This window comes from Teleopsis dalmanni, chromosome 2 (genome assembly GCF_002237135.1).
Source record: "Teleopsis dalmanni isolate 2A chromosome 2, ASM223713v2, whole genome shotgun sequence".
Lineage (NCBI taxonomy): Eukaryota > Metazoa > Arthropoda > Insecta > Diptera > Diopsidae > Teleopsis > Teleopsis dalmanni.
Window position 1 is genome coordinate 69,076,868 of NC_051847.1, and position 22,732 is coordinate 69,099,599.

The following is a 22,732-nucleotide window of genomic DNA, read 5'->3' on the forward strand; positions in this document are numbered from 1 at the left end:
AGGGCTCTATCCTTTATGTATTTTTTGATGGGATCAATTTATGATGTCTCTGAGGATGTCATTCGTCCTCATGTACCATGATACCTTGAAAAGCCGTCTCAGAGCCTGGGCTTGTCCAATTTCTAGCTGGCAAAATAGTAGTGTTTAAAGCTTTGCTAAACGCTACACATCCGTATAGAAGTGACGGACGAATTATTTGGTTATATATCCGTTTCCTGTTCTTAGCATTCAGATTTTCATTTCTGAATAGCGGTTGGAGGTGATGAAGAATTTTAGCACAGCTAATTCTTTTCAGTTGAACATGTTTAAACCATGTGAATCGTTTGTCCAACGTGATGCCGAGATATTTAATACTATCCTCCCTCCCAGTTTATCACCATATCACCCACTCTCACTCTCGACGGATTCCAATTATTTCTAATTTTATACTTCTTTAATTCGAATATTTTTAAAATTCTTATATTAAAAAAATATCAGTAAATTTTTTTATTTCTTACTTACTTTTTCTGTATTGTGTTTAATGACTGACTCATTAAATAAAAAAAGCTTTTAGCCTTTATGATCATCGTGATGATAAAATCACTTCGAAAACTTGCGAAACATTGTAGTAACTCGTAAAAGATGTGCAATGGACATGGACAAAAAATATTCTTATCATAAACTGCAGTTTTGCAACAATGTATAAGCGGAAAGTATCTGCAATGGACCTAAAATGAGAAAAAGAAAACCAAGATATAAACGAAAGCATAAATTGAAAATATTTTTAATAAGAGATACTGAAGTTATTATGTATACCTACTTTTAAATATTATATAAAAAAATAGTAAGTTTTAATATTTATAATGAAACATAATGGTGTAATGAAATTTAATAAGACATGTTTGTTTAAGTTATCTACCTTATAGAAAGAAATCATATTTACAAGTTATTGGTAGAAAACTTTTGATAGTCCCAAATATTGATATTGATTAAAATATCGATAGTTTTATCAATAAGTGCGAAAATATTTTAATACTATCAATAAACACACCACTTTAAATATAAACAAAGATTAATAATAATAAAAATCCGTTATTCTGATAGTCCCAACTATGCAGCACCAAAGATCAATCTAGTCGCAGTGCGCTGCTCTGCGAGCTAGTACCCCGTATATTTCTATTCTAGTCCCAACTATCGATACCAAAGATAGTGTTATCGGAACTGTTATCTGATAGTGTTATCGGGACTGTATATAGTCAAACCATTTGCAATAAAAAACAGAGAATAACAAACAAGGCTAAACTGAATGTCTATTGTAAACACAAAAAGAATTAACTGAAATAATTGAGAACTTAAAATTAAATAGCATTTTAGCTAATGAAGAAGATACCACAGATGTAGCTCCATTAATAGCTGATCTCAAACCACGCCTTAATATGGAACTGATTAAACCAATAGAGCCCATTACAATGTCCGACTTCCAAACACAAGCTGCAACAGTTGCTTCAACTCTAGTAGATGGTTCCAACACTTTAGCCGCGGACATAATTATGAACTCCAACGAAACCAAAGATGAATTGGCTTTCCTTATGTCCGATGTCATACAACAGATTTCAAATCAATATCATTATAAGCCAGTCAATGAAAATGACAACCGTCTAACAAACTTTGCGCAACTTAATTCCTCATTCCTTTTGAAACCAATTGTCGTTTCTAATACACAACATAAAGCAGAAGTGCTTACGGATCCCACTAAACTTACCGATGAAGGTCAGCAATACGGACAGCAAACACATCAGACACTTCCTAACAAAACTCCAGTAACACAAACCACAGCTCCAAACAAAAAGAATCCAATTTTAGAGACCACAACTTCAACTGATAAAATACACACAACAAGCATAGTAGTAGACAAAGAAAAGGAAGAGGGATATGTGCAGAATGTTAAGAAAGTAATTAGCACTACAGCGGCGCCAATATTTGATGAAAAAACTACAACATTTAAAGTACCCATTCTGTCCCTTTCACAAATATACGCACAACAACAAGAAGACGAAGATAACATGAAATTATTGTATGAGAAAGAAAAGGACAAAACTACAGAATCTTCTGAGAAGTTACTTAAGCCTGAGATTTTTGAAAATACGGAAGAAACAAAGAAAGAAGAGGTTCAAGCTGCTAACGATTACATGAATGCAAGTAAAGAGGTTACCTCAAGTGAAAAAGAAAGTTTTGAAAAAGAGAGTGGTGAGCCAGAGAGTACTGAAAAGGAAGAATCTACTGAAATGGCAGAAACTATTTCTAATCAACTACAAAACAACAAAACTGAACCCGAAGTTGATAAAACTGTAGCAATGATAAACGTTATAATGCATACACCACAAGTCCAATTCACGACTGGTGACTTCAGTCAGACAACGACTCCAATACCTGCCAAAAAAGTTATTTCTGAAGAAGAAGCACCACAGCAGAATTATGCTATCATGATCAATGCTAACGAAAACTCTGACGAACTACAAACCGCAGCACAAATCTATCTGCCAGCATCCAGCGAAAATATTAACAATAAGGATTCTAAAGAAGGGCAATATGCAACAATGATAAATTCCAATGAAAAGGATGTTGTAGTAAACGAATCAGATATAGTGTTAAGTGCTGAAGATGCCACAGAAGTTTATGAATCCACTACTTTAAGAAATCAGTATGATGAAGTTAAGACAAGTATTGAAGATGTAAAAGAGCAAACTACTGAAATTTCAGAAGAAACTGATACTGATAATTCCAATGAGGACCCATATGTAAAACTTGGTGAAACTACAGCTAAGCCTATTCAAGAGAATAAGTTATCCCTTCACGCCAAGCCACTAACTTTTGTCAGTATATAAAAACTTAATATTCATTAAATAACCTCGCTTTTTTTCGAAACGCTATAACACAGATCATCTTCTTCCAACGAACAGAAGTAGAATAGTTTTTACCTTTTACTATAAACTGTGTTAAAATACAAAAAGGAGAAATAAAGCTTATAAAACTGAACTTATACTAATTTTTGGTGCTGTTAACTAACACTTTTCTTCGTTATACGAATAGATAACCATCTATTTCATGGAACCAAATTCACAGCACAACTGCAGTCTTATTTATTAAACATAACTATTATCCAGACCATAATATGTTCAGTTTTATGTTTGCCATTTTACAATTGAATCGCTTAACAACCGTTGAGCGTGTTGAAATTGTTAAAGCTTACTACGAAAATGATGAGGATTAGTGCATAAAATTTTCTTCAGCTATAATGGACTATAAAACTCATTTTCTTGATGGATCGTAATCAACAAATAAAGTTGTCACAGACAGTCAAAATCACATCTATTATAAGTCACAATATCCTGTGGCATTTTGTCTGAAATTTTTTAAAACGACGAAGGCGTGACATAAATTGTCAATTTTGATTGGTAAAGCCACATAGCTACTAATTGAAGATATAGTTGTAAAAGATGTGTTTTCAACAGGACGGTACCACAAGCAACCAGCCAGCCATATAGCTCGTTTTGTTTTACCTGTGTAACTTTACGGCTTGGTCATGTGAGTTCCCACCAAAATCATACCATTTGTCAGCACTGCACCTTTTTACATGGTTGTGTGGGTGATATCAGGAGGTTCCCTGTTCAAGTAATAAAAATTGAGTTAAGTACGAAAATTTATATGCTATATAACATTTTTAATATACAATCTTTTACTTAATTACTGCTGACAGTGCTTCTATTGATTTTATAGTTTCAAAAACCAATGACAGTGGCAAAATATACAAACTTATAGAAAATAACGTTAGGGATTTGTTGTAAGGAATTTTAGTTTTATTCTGTAAGAGTTACTAAGCGATATACACAGTTTAGAGCGATCGATTGAATGTTTATGACAAGTAACATGTTGGTCACACAAACATTTGCAGATTCTGTTGTGATGAGGAAGAGTCAATGGAATATCTGATCACCGAATGTGATGTATATCAACTAGAGGATGAAGACCCTCAAAAACTCCCTCCGAAGGAGCTGGTTCGATCCCTTGAGATATTAAATGTTTAAATGTTAAATGTTAAATACAAAAGATGCACAATAAATCAAGCTGGGCCTTAGTGTAACCTGGTCATCTACTTTTATCAAAGCATAAGTAAAATCTTGATCTTGATTAATTATAACCGATTCTTAAGCTAAATATCTCTTTTTAACTGTTTTCGTAACACTTTTTGACATATTACTGTACGGTTTGAGCATATTTCGATATTTTTTTTTGTTGTTTAATAAGGGAAATATTTCCAGTGATGTTTTTTTATGAAAAACCTTAACAAATGTAACTTCGATTATTTCTAAATGTATTAAAATTACAAATACTAATATACAATATAATTTTATTGCAGTCTGCTTTCCTTCTGGCATAATTTTCTTTCCGGTGTATATAGCCAAAGTACAATAATGAATATGGAAAGGCAAAAAAATTTAGTTATGTTTTGATATGTAGATTACGTATGTGCAGGTTCAAGTTAATATGCCTCTCTTTTCGAAATGCAAAAATTAAAATGAAAAAAATCCTCCTGTCTCCTGCCAACAACATTTTTCCGTCAAAATATTGTCTCGCCCAAAGGTGATTAAGTTTGCAACAATGTTGTGCAGACGAAAATAACACAACAAGAAATACAAACAGCAGAAAACAAAAGACCACATTATATATCAACTCCAGACACTGCCGCAGTTCCGCGGTTCCGCGGTTGTTCTTGAGCCGTGGACTTGTTCAACACAATTATTGTTGTTATTGTTTCCGAAGTGCTACTGTGCTGCGCATGCGTATATTTTTCAAAAGTTGCATGAATAATTCGTGGTGATAATATCGCGCGTGCACACTCCACTGCAGACGTAGACAGTGGCAGTGGCAGACCAGAAGACAGCCAGTAAAAAAAAAAACCAATGAACCCATGACTTGGAGGTTATTTATATTTATGTAGAATCGTAGGAAATGTGCATTTTTATGAGCAGACTAAGTGTCCAGCACACACAGAAGAGTAGTGTTTACAAAGGTGGTTATAAGTGAAGATGAATGAGATTGCTTAAAGAAATGTTTACTTGGCTGTCCGGGAATAAATTTGATTTTTTTTTTTAATAATTTGGAAATGTAAATAATAATTTTTTTTTAAATATGATATGTATTTAAAATATAACATATATAAAAATATTTTATATAATATATATGGAATTTGTATATCTTCCATAAATATAATGCAGTCAATAGTACGTGTATAAATTTCTACTTATATATATAATATATATATATAATATATATTTTACTTATATATATAATATATTATATATATAGTATATATATACTTATATATATTATATATATATATATATATTTATATATATTTATAAACTGCACATTAAGACCTGAATTTTGAATACATGAAAAAAAATTACATAAATTATCTTAAAACAAAATTTTTAAAGTTCGAATCCTGGACTTTACATAAATTAAATCCTATGTTAAATATAAATATAATTACATAAATTATCTTAAAACAAAATTTTTAAAGTTCGAATCCTGGACTTTACATAAATTAAATCCTATGTCAAATATAACAAAAGTTAGAGTCAACACTCAAATGCACTCATACATTATGCTGTGTAGCATTAATATTAATAAAATAAAAACCAACTGAAAATAAAATATTTACTAGATGAAAATTACTTTAGAAAATTATGACCCAGTTAGAAAAATATTTCTTGCTCTTGATGATCAAGTCATCAAGGAAGATCAATGATAAATTTCGTCGATCTACAAACAGTAAATTAAAAAAATTCGAACTAATATTACTATTGTCCATTTACGCAAGTGGGGCATAGCTCCTCAAGAATTCTTCTAAATCTGACTCTATTTGGTGCTTCTCTGTAGATGACCCTCAATGTATATCGTACTTCAGTTAGCTCACTCAGAATCGTTCTTCTCCACGTTTCCGCTAGCGCACTAGGTCTTCTATTACCTTTTGGATTCCATGGCAATGCTTGTCTCGCTATGTTATCTTTCGGTTGTCTAAGCGTATGACCTATCCACTTCCACTTTCTAATTTTTATCTTATTTTGAACTATTTTTGTGTCGTTAGGTTCAGCAGGCGTTCAATTAATATTCGATCTAACCACTATATTTTGAGAATTCTACGTAGAAATCGAACACCTCGTCACAAATATAACTGATATAGGCCGAGTAACTGTTTCAAATGAAACCATACTGAGCCTGATAGTTATTGTGAGATAAGTATAGCGATATTTTTTTTTTCTGAAAATTGGTAGCATTATACTGTGTTACCATAATACGAGTAGATTCGAAAAAGGTTTAATATGCAGCATATTTCATAATGAAATTTATTTTGAAAAATGCAATAATAATAGTTTTAAGTTAACTGCATCTGTGTTAGAAGTCCGAGTCGCAATAAAATCCAAACGATTGCACAGCTATATATAACAAAAACAGTCAACAAACGAGTAGCTGAAAACAAGTTTAAACTATACCTTACAGGTTCTAAAAAGACTTAAGCAACATACAAAGATCTGTCACGTTTGCACAAACCGAACAAAAACCGAATATCGTCTTCATTGATAAGAAAAAATCTCTCAATTGAGCTATTTAAAAAAAAAACGAAATGATCAAGAAGTGAAGCGCCATTATTTGTAATATTTTGGGTCACCATAATGGTATAGAATCCGTCTAGGTTTCTAGACCGGGATATCAAAGTTAATAAGGTGCTCTAAAACCAATGTGTAAGCAAACATGTCGCTGGAAATAAGTAGTTTAAGGAGCAGTTGGATCAACATATCGAAATCAGCATCTATGCCGGATGCTCAAGTGTCGAAAGGCTTTTGCACTACTAACTAGATATCTTCTGTGTCCACGACAAGGATTTAGAGTATTTCTTAAGCCCAATTTTCTAAATAAATTGTAATATCAAATTGAAATTTATCTTCAAAGTCTCATTTCTTTAACTCAGTATGTATTCTGCGATTTCGTTCTCTTCCCTACAAACGCATAAGTTCTATTAAAGTTAATTCTCAAATTTAAAGGGTGATAATTTAGTGTGATCTATTAAAGTTCCTGATTATAAATTTTTTTCTATCAATTGTATCCGATTCCTAAATAGATTTAGGTTGAACGTTTTTATAATTTATAACCGTGACAAATTGTCTCAGCATAACTTTTTCTATTTAACCTTTTCTTTCCAAACGAGTGAGAAGAAATTTTCTCCTCGTAAGACAAAGAAATCATTCCAGGCATATAAATAGTGATGCTGCTTCTTTCCTAGCAAAATTTGTCTGCGATTTTCTTTTCTTCTTTCGATTTATTGCATGTCCTAAAACATACATATAGAATTTACACCTGATTATTTTGGCCAAAACTATTTTCAGCTTATCAAGACACTCCAACAATAGTCTTGATATAACCTATTAAAAATTCAGTACCTTGAACTGTTACCTGTCTTGACAGTTCGATTAAATATTTTTTTGGTTCTGGCAGTTATACCTGGTCTTTTTACAAATCTATATAACAAGTCTTAAGATCGATTTTTAAGATCGATGCATTTATTTTGAAATAGTTCATTAGAACCTGATAAATATTTGTTTATTTATTTGCGAGTTAACATTAAAATTAATTTTAAAGTTAATTAAGAATTTGGAACTGGACTACTAAGTCCTTCGCCTTTCATTAGAATAATTTTGTTCTGCAAAATTAATTTTTTTTATTTGGTTTTTTAATTTTAAAAAATTAGATATGAGAGATAATATAATCAAATAAAATGCATTTAGTTGCAAATTAAGCAATTTATCTATTAAATTTTTTTTGTTGATTAAAATTCGCTGTAAAAACAGTTTTAAAGTTTAACTGCTTGCTGTGTCAATAATTATGTTGGTCACTATATAACACCTCTTTTATTATTAAGTTTAGTTCATAATTATGTTAAATATATATTTTTTTCTTTTATGATAAAAAAATAACGACAGATAATTTTATATAGCACTTCACCTAAATCGGTTTAAAATTAAATTCAACTTTAAAGTTAGTCTTTTGCAATATTAAAAGCAGTAAGATAGCTATTAAAACTATTTATATTTAAAACTCAGCCTTATTCCAATCAAATCGATCGTTATTTTTATAAAACATAAAAATTTAAAGATATAAAGTGGATGCTTGAAATGTGCATTAAATTTCCTGTCTAACGAAACACGTTTGTGACCTTAATCTGCTTAAAGTTATATATTATTACTCTTATTCGGAACATGTCTGGAACCAAAACGCTGCAGACACATAAAATTTTATAGGCTGCAAATTTTTTATTGTTATTGCAATATCACTGTCCGACGTGATGATCGACGTAAAAATTTATTGCCCATTGATATAAAAAATATAAAATTAATTTACTAAGAAATATACTATAATAATCTATATTTACTGCTACTGAGAATGGTTTAATAGAAATTAATTAATTTGAATTAAATAGAAAAATAATAAAGCAGTAAAGTTGTTCGAAACTGTTTGTAGACTGAGACTTTAAACTGAGACTTTGGTTTACAGCAAACTTAATATAAAAAACAAATGAATCACATCTGCATATATCCATAAATGAATGAATATAATACCTTATACACTCAATGCATTTCTTCATATATCTAATAAATCTAATGAAAAAAGAAACAAAAAATACTTTTAAAGGCAAAAAGAAATCCAGTAAAATGTTTATTACACACCAGTTTCACCTGTCGTACTAAAAAGTCTTGAGCTTGGCATATAAAAATCGCAGCAAAAAATCTTAACACCTGCTAAAATTCACATGATTTAAAAGAAAAATTAAATGCAGCAGACAGACAGACAGACACATTCGCTCGCTCAGTGGTTCCGACGTCACTGCAGCAAAACAAAATGCAGACAGGACAGGACACAACAACTCAGACAGGACCAACCATTAAACATAAATTGCCAGACGCATTTTTATTTCTTGAACGCATTAACAATTCGGCAAGCAACTGGACTGATGGAGGGTTGCGCGTTCAGTCCACGACTGGACTGAACTGGACTGGACTGGACGGGACGGATTGCACGGACAGAAGGAAAACGCATGCAAACATTGTGTGCATGCATTTTTGTGCATTCTTGCATTTTGAACGAAGACAGACGAAAAATCCAAAAACATAAAAGCACCAGACGAAAAAAATTTTTAAAAGCTCATTAAAAATTTGGTAAAAACGAAAAACATGCAAAGTTCGTTCGGTAATAATTTTTAAATTCTTTTTATTGTACGAGTATAGTTGTTAAATGTTCAGCATTTTTTTATTACCTTAATTTATAGTTACCAAAAGAAGAAACAAAAAAAATCTGTTGTCTTTAAATAAAAATTTGAATTTTTCTTCATTTCTTCCATAGCCGATCGCATTACATGCAGCGACATTAATTGCGGACCAAAACAGAAATGTTTGGTGGATTTGATAACTCATGAGCCCAGATGCACAACCTGTCGCTACAAATGTGCCAGAAAACGCCATCCAAAGGTAAATACAATAACGAAAAATTAATTCAAAAAAAAAAGAAAAAGAAATATACGAATTTAATCCCTAAAATAAGCGAATAACACTTGAGTTTCAATATATATAATATCTAAAATGAAAATATTTTAAAATATTTTAAAACCAATATACTTAATCCCTTTTCCAATACTTTTCAAAAAAAAAATAGTATCTTGTGATCTTGTTAAGAAATGCAACCATGCACAGAGCATAATACTATTTCTGTCAAACAAATTAACTTGCTGTCTTGTAATATTCAGTAAAAAAAGGATTATTTACTAGATTGATCTCACCTATTTGAAATAAAACGCTTTCGAACTAATTATACAGAAATAAAATTTATGTATCTGTACTGATACGAATAATAACAAATTACAATCGAAAAGGAACTGTCGAAGGTGGGATAACGAAGAGGAAGAAAAAATCGGTTACTAACTTTTACTGTCACTGTCACTGTCAGTTAGAATAAAATATACTTAAATCGTTTTTACTGCAGAAGTAGAGTTTTTGTGTCTATACTAGTAATAATAAGATGGCGGTTTGATAAGTCAGTGACTTTTTGAGTTTCCCGCGCAGTTACTCCAAATGCAACAGTGCAGCCGTCAGCTGTAATATACCAGTGGGCAATTTTGTAATATTGAGCAAGCTACGTCGTTCAGTTGGTGTTTGATAACCGTTCAAAGCAGACAACCTCGTGAATTTTTACGAAAATGGAAAAAAGTGAATTTCGTGTGCTGATTAAGCATTACGATCCCAAATCCACAAATTGGGATACGAACTGCTACCCCATCCAGCATATTTTCCAGATTTAGCCCCTTGCGACTATTTTCTGTTTCCAAACCTAAAGAAATGGTTGAGCGGTAAGAGATTAGAGTCAAATGAAAAAGTCATTACCAAAACAAACGCGTATTTTGAGAGCTTTGAGAAAACCTATTATTTGGAGGGAATAAAAAAATTAGAAAAACGTTGAACTAAATGTATCGAGCTAAAAGGTGATTATGTAGAAAAATAAAATGTTTATTTGAGGAAAAAAATTTTTTTATTCAAAAAGTCACTGACTTTTCAAACCACCCTCGTATAATGGGACACTATACAATAGGATAAATAGAAAGCACAGCTTTTAACTCTATACTAGTGGTAATATTATAGGAAACTATATACCAGGATAAACAAAAAATAAGGTTTTTATCTCTATACTAATGGGACACCATACAACAGGATGTAGGCTTTTATGTCTACACTAGTAGTAATATAATGGGACACTATATAACAGGGTAAATAAAAATTAGGGCTTTTATCTCTATACTAGTAGTAATATAATGGAACACTATATAATAGTGCTGTTCGTATTATTCGGAAATTTTAAAAACCGAATTTATTCAATTAATCGGATAACAACGAAATCTTCGGAGTTGTAAAATAAATCCGAAAAAAGTTGTGAATCCGGAGTCTTCGAATATCCGGATTTGCGAATATTATTCGCAGTGAAATTATTCGAAAATTTTGCGAGCAAAAGAAAAGGGAATTCACAAAATGCAAATGGCCAAACGAAATTCCTAATACCGAACTATACACCAACCATCTATCAAAGAAATAGTGACATGAAAATACAAACGATTTGATTACATTCTATGCAACCCTACAGAGGATAAGTTTAAAAAAACTGTAGAATATAATAACAGCCAATCACAAAACACTTAGAAGAAACTAAATGCTACGACTTAAGGGAAAAAGCTGCAGTACAATTTAACAATTAAATAAAAAAGAATAATTATTGCTTACATTCCATGTAGGAATTTAAAGGACTTAAAATATACTCGAAGGATAAGTTAGGTTAGGTTATAGTATGAAGTTGAGGAAATTGACAAATTACCAAATTTATGTTATGTATAACGTGAATAGCTTCAGAAAAAGGATAGTATCGATTTGATTTTCGACAAATGTTCTTGACCCTCTTTAAAAAACCCTATGATTTACCTTTGGTATGTATAAAGAGTATAAACCTCGTATATATAAATATACTGATTCTAGCTGTGAAACCAATAATGACAGAAATCACTGAAATAGAAAAACACAAGTGGCTATCGTTCGAGCCCTCCAACATCTAAATGTGAACAAATTCTTTGTGTCTCGTACCATAGCTGATATCATGATATTGGTGGCGTTACTCGATGTCCGGAAAGTGGACAAAAAATAAGTAACAATTACAGAAATTATTCGTAAAGTGAAGAAGCAAATTGAACGAAACCCACGCCGTAGGTGCAATCAAATGGCAAAGAAATTGAATACATCACGAAAAAGGATACAACATATTTTAAACAATGAACTCGGACTAAAGCCATTGATGTTGAACAAAATGCATGATCTCACCGATGATCAAAAAAAGTTAGAGTCCAAAGAGCCAAAGTGTTGGTTCGTTTGACAGAAAGTCGTGGGTTGCCGAATTTAGTTTTTTCTGATGAGTCATCATTCGTAATTGAGCAGTATATAAGCAAGCTAAAAGATCGAGTTCCTGGTTCCAAGAACGAATGGGTCTTCGTTCCGGACCTACTCGTCACCTACGACGACTAAGTACAAGCAGATCCCGGCGGGTTACAACAACAACAACAACGAGTTAACTCGTCATAAAGGTAAACTGAACATTTAAACACACAAATAGCCACCAGAAAACAGGCGCCACCGATAAAGATGGAGTGGGTAGCCATAACGGCCCATGGTCGCTCTCCTCTCGTGCTCATCGACCGTGGGGTAAAAATAAACGCCTAAATCTAGCGGAAAATTATTTTAGAGGGAGCACTAAAGCGTTTTACTTAGTTAAACGTATATATACAAGATATATACTCTTAATGTATTATTTATTTAATACTATATAAAAAAATATATAAATAATATGCCGTCGGTAAATCACATCTACGGAACTAATATTTCGAATAATTTTTTTTTATGACATGGGATAAATCTAATCTATAATACAAATAACTTTAATATATTATTATTAAACTTAGTAAATAATTATATTATATTAAATTTTGACTATATTTCAGCATCATCCCTATGATAATGGCAAAATCTGTGGCGTCAATAATAGAACCTATTTTTCATGGTGTGAAATGCAAAAAGATTCATGTGCTACAGGATTTTTTATTGACGTAAAATCGCCTGGTGAATGCAAATAATGAATATATCACATAAATGAGATTAGCATAATTTATATTAGCACGAATTATATTAAATAGATTATTGATGTTGGTTAGAAAAATATTAGTTATTATATTAATATAGAGGAATTTACTTAATACATATACTTATATATATTTATATATATATACTATATATTATATATAGCACTCATTCCGTTGAAATATACACAGTTTATAAACAAACATACAGAGTTATATGCCAGTAAAATTTTAAAATAGGAAATTTTTAGAGGTTTACTAATAAATTACATATTGATTATCTAAAGTTAATTAGATATTTATTAATCCGAAGCCACTGCATTTGTTATTTATTTAGTTTCATTTGCATTTAGTTCCATTTTTTTCTTTGTGAAGTCTTTTGTATTAAACAAATTTTTTTAAATAATTTTATAATTAAAAATGCATGATCGCGAACAATTGTAAGTTACTAGTTATTATTAGGCTTTTATATTAAATTGCATACAGAGAGGATAAAAAATATTACTTATTTGAGACATCTCTAATCAAATAAATCTGAAATCGATTATTGATATTTTGTTTAAGGAAATTTTTTTTTAAATTGACTACACTGATACAAAAATCAATTAATTACGAAATTATCAAATATAGATCTATAGAAATATAATAATATTTAAAAACAAATTCAAAGAGGAAATCTTTTTTAAAAATGCACTTTACACTCAGATAGATAGAATTTTTTGCTCTTGTTTTCTTTTACTTATTATATGCTGTCTATATCTCTTACATTCTTCTTATATTTTTCTTACATTCTTCTTACTCTTACTATTTCTTCTTTATCACAATTTTCTCCTTTTCTTCTATTCTTATTTGACTTATTTCAAGCACTCTTCTACTTCTGTCTCAAGAACTCTTCTTTTTCTATCTCTAATTATATTTCTGTCTTTATCCCTGTATGCTATCCCCCATTTTCTCTTATGTTATTTAGTCTATTTTTGTTTAAGCTCTATTTCACATTTTTGTTAGTCTTTCAATTTTTTCCTTCCCATTATTTCTATTTATTTCTTTGATATTTTATCCTTTACTTTTATCCTTATGTGATTAATTTGTGTTACCTATATTTCTGCCTTTCTACTTGTAAGTTTTCATCTCATTTTCTATTTTGCAACCGTTATTCTAAACTATCTATATTTAATTCATACATTCTTCTAAATTTTTTTTTTTGTTCTTTTATAACTTTTTTTAAATACTTTTTTATTTCTATTTATTAATTTGAAATTATTCTTCTTCTAATATTCGTATGTAATTAATTTATTTTTTCTTCTTCTATCCCAAATAATATTTCAATTAATCTTAGGCGCTATATGCTTTTAAGTTTCTGTTAGGTTTTTATAACTCTCTTTTTGTCTAGCTCTATGTGCAAACGTATTATACATAATTTAACTTATTTATTTAAGCCTTTTATTTTACTTATTAAAGAAATTATTTAATTGTATTTTATATAATGTATACTGTTTTTTTTTTTTGCAAATACATATAAGTTCAAGTTTATCTAATTATAATAATAATAATTAATTTAGTTAATATCAAAGATGTTATTTTATTCTTTCATACTTCGAATTGGAATAATTTAAAAGGCTAATTTTGTCTATTCTATTAAAAAATGCCTGAATCTAAAAACATTTTCTTAATACTTTTTTTTAACATTTTGATATATATATATATTTTTTTTTATAATTAATATTTATTTATTTTTTATTATTAATATTTATTTATTTTTTATTATTAATATTTATTTATTTTTTATTATTAATCTTTATTTATTTTTTATTATTAATTTTTAATTATTATTATTTATTTTTTATTATTAATATTTATTTATTTTTTATTATTAATATTTATTTATTTTTTATTATTAATATTTATTTATTTTTAATTATTAATATTTATTTATTTTTTATCATTAATATTTATTTATTTTTTTTTTATTAATATTTATTTTTTTTTTATTAATATTTATTTATTTTTTATTATTGATATTTATTTATTTTTTTTAAATTTTTTTTATATAATTATTTTTATTCACTTATTCATTTCTCTAATTTTTTATATGTTATTTTTTATTTTTTATTATTATTTTAAAAATATCAATTTTTTTTAGCAATTTAGCGAAAGATATACAATTTGAAACATATTTTTATATCTTATTATAGTCTCATTTTTTACTTTTGTTAAAGTTTTATTTTTTATATACACTTTTAAATTTTAGTTTATTTGTATTAATTTATTTAAAGTTAATTAAGGCTTAAAAATAATAAATTCTGAAATTACCTGCATATTTCCACCACTTAAGATTAATAGCTTGAATAGGTTTATATATATCATCAAAATCCACTATATCATCAAAATCTTGTCTCAGTATAATATATAATTAGTCAGTTTATTATTTATGATTTTTCAGATCATCTTAGAACACACTCCTACCGATTGATAATTATCCACTCAAGAACTCACAACTCAAATCATAACTAGTATTTTACAATTGTTTAATCAATACTTTTTTTTAAAAAAGTTGATATATAATCTTAAAAAAAAAAATTTTTTTGATTAATAATTTAAAATTATAAAAATAAAAAAATAAGCAGAAAAGTATGAACAATTACCTGTTAGAACGAAAGTAACGCAGTACTTTGATAATTAGTATATATTTAATATTTTTGTTTTATAACAAATGTCTGCTCTATTTCCTATTTAAATACTCGGAAACCATTCGTTTATGTTCAGTATTCAAAAAACTGGAAGAAAATAATTTATTTAAATTTTAATCAATAAACTAAACATATATGCAGTATATAAAAATTAAAAACATTTTCTGTTAAATTAAAATAATACAGTTAAATAAGAAATTTATGGTAAAAATGAAAAAATGATATAAATTAATCATATGTAATAATTAATATATTTTTTTTTAAAATAATTTTCCAAAGAATGATTAAATTTCTAATATAATTTATTTTAAATGAATATATAAATCAACTGTGCATAATTTCAAATTAAGTTGTATTATTGATTAAATAAAATTGAAATGATTTATATTCATTATGATTTATATTCATTTCACTTTAAATTTATTCATTTTAATTTTAAATATAAAACTAATACATTAAATAATATAAATAAAAGAATAATATACATGTAGTAAAAATGTTATTTAATCGTAAGTTAGTCAATTGAATATTTGAAATATTTTACACTTCTTTAAATATTTCTTTTCAATTTAATTTATTTTTTTTATATATATACATATATATATATATTTATGTATATTTGCGTATTAATTTATTTAGTTATAATTATAGGTATTGTAAATCGTTAAATATGTAAATTTTCTTCAAACTTAAACCATATAATATATAACATATCCTAAGAGGCTCTTCATTTATTATATATAAACATTTTTAATCTTTTTAATTTTACTTATATCATAAATTTGTTTTGCTATAAATATGACATGCAACAAAAAAAATGATAATAATATAATTTAGTTATTTATTTCTTTTTAATTAAATATTTTAAATTCGTTTTCTTTTTATTGATTTATAAATAAAAATATATCATTATTAAATGCTTAAAAATGACTGATAGTTTAGCTGTTCAATTTAGTTTAAAAACCGTTTATAATGTATTTATTTATCTATATATACTTTTTAGATATACATATACATGTATTTGAATATATTAATTTCTATTTGTTAAAATATGTGTCTTATATTAGAAATTTTTAATAATTATTAAAAATATATTATCTAAATGTGAATGTAACTTATTATATAAATAAAGATAAAAAAAAATAAATAATTCAATTTATTCAATTTACGACTTATTAATATGGAATAATAAATTTAAATTTATAATTCAAATTATTAAGTTTTTGCTGACTCCAACTATATTCGAACTTAGTTCTGGGTTAGAATTATGAGAAGTATAACGAATAGGTAAGTGAGATGAAACAATAATTATTCCATTTCTCCTTCAGTGAGAACAGAAAGAGTTTCAATTACTATGAATTGGTATGTTTACAAAGGCAAAATATCAGTTAATATATAATATTATATACAACCTATAATATAATATATAACCTATAATATAACATATAACCTGTAATATAATATATAACCTATAATATAACATATAACCTATAATATAATATATAACCTATGATATAATATATAACCTATAATATAATATATAACCTATAATATAATATATAACCTATAATATAATATAGATTAATGAGAAAAAAATTTACGGCTATAACTGCATGATGTTAACAGACTCTACGAATCTACCTACTCGTGGTTTATTATATTAAACTGAAGTGGTAACAACTTGTTATTTACGAACCCTAATTAACTGGAGGAATTCTGTTTACTGTATAAAAATTAAATTATCTATATACTATATATTTGGTAATCCATGATATTCGTGGTATCGTTACAAACTTCAGCGAGTAGGCACAAGTGCTATAGTGTTATGAAGTGAATTTTAAAATAGGGACTCTATCATGAGAATTAGAAATTGAAAAATACTATTCATTAATGATTTCTTTTATAATCGAAAAGAAAATTGCAATCCAGATTAATTTTAACCAAAGATTCTAAGACTTTCAATTCAATTCAGCATGTACCTTCTGCTCAAAAAGTATCCGGATTTTTTTTTTTGTTTAGTTGGTACACCCTTTTTTGACATATGGTACAAATTTGAACACCATCTGTCAATTAGTTTGTTTACAGCAGCTGTTAATGTGAGCCTACCTCAAGTGCATTTAGCGATTTTTACTATGGAAAATTCTTATTGTACGCGATGTTTTGACCAAACACGCTACCACCGTCATCGCTCAGACACCATATTCGCCAGATCTGAATCCGTTCGACTTTTTCCTGTTCCCAAAACTCAAATTGCCAATTCGTGGTAAGCGTTTTGAGTCAATTGAATCGGTAAAAGAGAATTCGATGAAGGAACTAAAAGCCAACCTTCACGGGCCTAAAAAAAGTGTATGGAAGATTGGGTTAAGCGTTGGCATATGTGTATCGCTTCAAAAGAAGCATATTTTGAAGGAGCTAAAATAAATTTGGAATAAAATTTAAATTTGTGTTTTATTTACAAAATCTGAGTAGTTTTTGAGCAAAAGGTAATTTGGGTTCCATATTTGAGATTTTTAATAACATTACTTTTTTATAGAGAGGTTTCCAACAGTATTAAATAGCAACAACATAATTTTATTATTTTTAATTAATTGAATTTTTGACGGACCATACAGCTGTTTTGAGTATTGCCAAGTACTTTACATCAGTGGTCTTTTCGAATTATTTCTAATATTTAATTAATTGTAAATAATGCAAGTACCAAGAATTAAACTCGTACTTCGCCAAATTTGAAACTCATAATCGGTATTAATTAACGAACTGACCCAAAACCGTGACTGAATTGTCTGTTTGAACTTTGAGTTTTGTTAATCTGCTACTTGTTAATTTATTTTGAAATTTTACAAAAATATAATTATAGATAAAAATATCTGTAATTAACTAATTCAATTATTCTACAGCTGGTTTATGATTTTGTTTTTATATATCACAGCAAGAGAATTTGTTAATGAACTTTCACAGCAAATTAACAAAACTCCAAAGTTCGAACATACAAGTCAAGTACTGTTTTGAGTCAATTGACTAATGAACACTGACTCTGAGCTTCAAAATTGACTTCTTTACTGTTCCAAACCTCTTTATTAGATACAATAGTTTCTATTAAGTAAAAAAGTCGCTGTTGTTATAACTGATGTTAAATTAAATTTAATTATTGTTTCAATCTATAAGTTTTATCATATACTACTTATTCTATATAGAAACGTCCTGTGTCCTAATAATAAGAAGTAGAAATCTAGATATATTATCTATAGTAGTATATCTAGATATATCTCTAAATATATATTTGAATAATGGATATCCACTTGTTGAATAAATTTTACATATACCGCTCAGGAAAAAGAACTAAAGATTTTCTCTACATACAACTACTTATTATATTTTATTTAACACAAAGCAACCTTATAAAAATCGGTTATTCTAATAATCAGAATAAAAAAATCAAATGAAATTATATATTTTTTAAATATGAAGTTGTAGATTTTGGCAATTTTACAGTATATCTTAAAACACCTTACGTCAGACCTCCCAATGAAAATTTAGTGTGTTACTCCGGGCAATAAAAAAAACAAATTCGCTATGACTGACTTAAAGATAAGGGAATTCACATCAAGTATGTCTTTAACCTTTCCCCAAGTACACGAAATTTACAAACGTTTCTGCAATCAAATTCGAAGTGGTCTTGGGAAACATAGTCATGCAACAGCGGATACAAAATGTTACGTAACCTTTGTACAAGATTTGCCAACGGGTCAGGAAGTCGGTAATTATTTAGCATTAGATTTGGGAGGCTCAAATTTTAGAGTACTATTAGTCACATTAAAAGGCAACTACGATTCAGAGCAAGTATCAGTAACATATCCAATACATAGTGACCTTATGATTGGGACGGCAGAAGAGCTATTTGATTACATCGCTTCATGTTTGGAAAATTTTGTGAAGTTACATAATATAGAGGATGATAAATTATACCTAGGTTTTACTTTCTCATTTCCTTGCACCCAAATAAACCTAACTCAAGCAATATTGAGGCGATGGACGAAAGGCTTTCAAGTGGCCGGCGTTGTAGATGAAGACATATCTGTATTATTAAAAGATGCCATTGATAGACGTGGTACCCTAAATATTGAACCAGTAGCCATTGTAAATGATACGGTTGGCACATTGATATCCTGTGCCTACTTTAATAATCAATGCCGCATTGGGCTCATAGTAGGTACTGGCTGCAATGCCTGCTATTTGGAGCATGTTAAATGCATTGAACGAATGGATGCTCAATACAGAGAAAAGAAAAACATGATCATAAACACTGAATGGGGTGCTTTTGGTGAAGGTGGTGATTTAGAATTTATACGAACAGATTACGATAAACAAGTTGACGACACAAGCCCTAATCCGAAAGAACAAATCTTCGAGAAAATGGTAGCTGGTAAGTTTTTCAATTAATTAAGATTTATAGAGAAAATGGTAGCTGATAAGTTGTTCAATTAATTAATATTTATTGAGTAAATGGTACCTGGTGAGTTTTTAAATTGATTTATATTTATAAAATTACTAATTATTTTCAAAAATAATTGTTTAATATCTAAACTATATAAGAAATACACTCACAACAATATGTAATAGAATTTTATTCATAAAGAATACTCATATTTAAGCTTTTTTTATGTATATAAATTATATATAATATTATCACAAACTACTTCAAAAACTAAACACAAGCATAATAATTACGTATTTTAATACTAATCAAATAGCGCTTAAGCCTTCATTACCAAATATAATTTTACGTATATAATCGCAATTATTGATATATTCTAAATGTATTCTAACACTGCGCTACGTCTAAATAATCGGTAAAGTGATAAGATTATAAACGAATGCACCTCTAAATTGTTTCTCTATAAAAATATAAAAGTGCTTAAACAAAGCAATAAAATGCATTATTTCTAAAAAAAATTATCAGCTCTGCACTCATTAACGTAAGTCGCTAACGTTGTAATTTCACAAAAACAAATATACAAAAATCGTTATTTATTTTGTTTTTTTTAATTATTTTAAATGAAATATATTTTTTAATTGAAATTGCAGTTCCCTGATCTCTGATGGAGTCATATTGGTCACTGGTCATTTTATAACCTTAACAAAAATGATGCAACAACTCATGTAATATTTATATAAATATATGTTTATATAAATGTATCTGTGTTTAAGAATAATAATTTTAATATATTTTTGGGGCGTCTAATTAATTATGATTAACTAGTATTAAAATTATTAAAAGAAGACTGACCTCTGTTAAATGTTATGACCTATTACATATAAGCTACTAACTTATATCTGCATGTAATGAATGATTTTCTGTATAAAATGAATTTAATTAACTAAGTATATCCTTTTTTTTTTGTATAATGAATATTACGTGAATAACTATTATTCATATTAGAACTCAATATCAAGTAATGTTGTACTTACCAGTGAATTTGTCGGTACAGTTAGCAGTTTTTGTCACTTCATAGAAAAATAGACTCCATAGAAAAATAAGGAAATTAATAGTTTCATTAGCGACACAGACGACCAAGTGACGTTCGCTACTCGTACCAAAGATAATACCAGCATTATCCCTTCGGTTTAAACATTATGAAATTAAAAAGTGCATGAAATGTCTGGATACCAATCCATGTCTCGTTTCAGTATAGTCAAATTAAATAGCTGGAGTTCTGACTTAATACCTTTAAATATATGAAAGAGCACATTTTAGTATTTTGAAAATCAAATCTTTACAAAAAGGACTACCTCACAAACGTCAACATTGAATTACATGAAGTTTCATTTGTTATTCTAAACACAAAACACAGTTCTTAAACATAAACAAGAATGTTAAGCTTAATTAATTAACACTATCACGTGAACATTTTCTTTACTCTTCTGTCTTAATACCCATACCATCTATACAACAATTTATATTGGTTCTTGAAGCAAGGAATTACTTCTCCAAGTTAAAGCACTTCAATACAATGTGTATTAAATATTATATTATAATTAGAAAGAAAAAAATTAATAACAACTTATAACAATATAATATTACAGAACACATATTATTAATTATTAATAGTATTAAATATTATATTATAATTACGAAGAAAAAAATTAATAGCAACTTATAGCAATATAATATTACAGAACACATAATAATTATTAATAGTATTAAATATTATATTATAATTACAAAGAAAAAAATTAATAGCAACTTATAACAATATAATATTACAGAACACATATAACGTACAACATAAAAAAAAATAAAATAATATAATAAAATAATATAATAAATAAATATTAATTTTTAAATTATTAGATATAAATTATAAGTTTTGTATTAGTTTTAAAAATAATATTAATGTTTATAATTTAAATTTATTTGTGTTTTTGAAGGTATGTATTTGGGCAAGCTCGTTGGTTATATGACAGTAAGGGCAATCAATGAATCGTATATATTAGTTGAGAATGAAGAAAAACATAAAATTGTTGATGTTTTAGAAAAGGATCCTGATGTTTTTGAAACGTACAGAATATCTCAGATTGAATGTGATCTGTCAACGGAATTAAAGAGCATACAAACCATAATGAGAGAATTGTTTGAAGTGACATTTATTTCACATGATGACTGCTTAAATTTTAAGCACATATGTGAATCCGTTACAAGACGTTCAGCTACATTAGTTGCCGTTAATATAAGTGCACTAATTAACAAAATAAACGAACCTAGAGTTGTTGTAGCTGTTGATGGTTCACTGTTCAGATTGCATCCTAGATATGATAGTTATATGCGTGAGACATTAAGAAAATTTGTAAATCCGAAAATTGTTTACGATTTAGTATTATCCGAAGATGGTTCTGGTCGTGGTGCAGCATTAATAGCTGCGGTGGCAACCATGGGTAGAGAAGAGGAAGTTCCAGAAGTACCAGAAGATGAAGCTTTGCTTCTTCCAATTGACGAAGCCAATGCAGAAGAAGTCAACGTGTCTAGCAAATCACCAAGTAGAGCTGGTAGTAAATCAGGTAGTAAAGCAGGTAGTAAATCAGGTAGTAAAGCAGGTAGTAAAGCAAGTAGTAAGGCAACTAGTAAAGAACCTAGTAAAGAAAATCTAAATGTAAACAAATAGTCTAAATTATAATGACAAAAAAGAAATCTCCAAAAATTCGAAAGATTATTTAAATTCTATGTGAAAATTAACTAACATTAACATTTTACTTAAGAACAATAAAACAAATATATTTATTTCTAATAGAT

General features: G+C 28.1%; 2 protein-coding genes and 1 long non-coding RNA gene across 4 annotated transcripts in view; 2 read left to right on the top strand and 1 right to left on the bottom strand.

Moving 5' to 3' along the window:
- Window positions 1-22,732, top strand: part of LOC119677818 (angiogenic factor with G patch and FHA domains 1-like) — a 163,557-nt gene that overhangs the window by 106,782 nt on the left and 34,043 nt on the right. The window lies entirely within an intron of this gene.
- Window positions 506-21,451, bottom strand: LOC119677826. The gene is made up of 4 exons (XR_005252297.1): window positions 20,914-21,451; window positions 15,400-15,531; window positions 15,068-15,320; window positions 506-707 (listed from the first exon to the last, which is right to left on the bottom strand). It is a non-coding gene; the product is annotated as an uncharacterized LOC119677826 (long non-coding RNA).
- On the top strand, window positions 18,892-22,729 carry LOC119677819 (hexokinase type 2-like). The gene is made up of 2 exons (XM_038089352.1): window positions 18,892-19,867; window positions 21,874-22,729. The coding sequence occupies exons 1-2, from the start codon at window positions 19,018-19,020 to the stop codon at window positions 22,602-22,604; spliced, it is 1,581 nt and encodes a 526-aa protein (XP_037945280.1). The 5' UTR covers window positions 18,892-19,017; the 3' UTR covers window positions 22,605-22,729.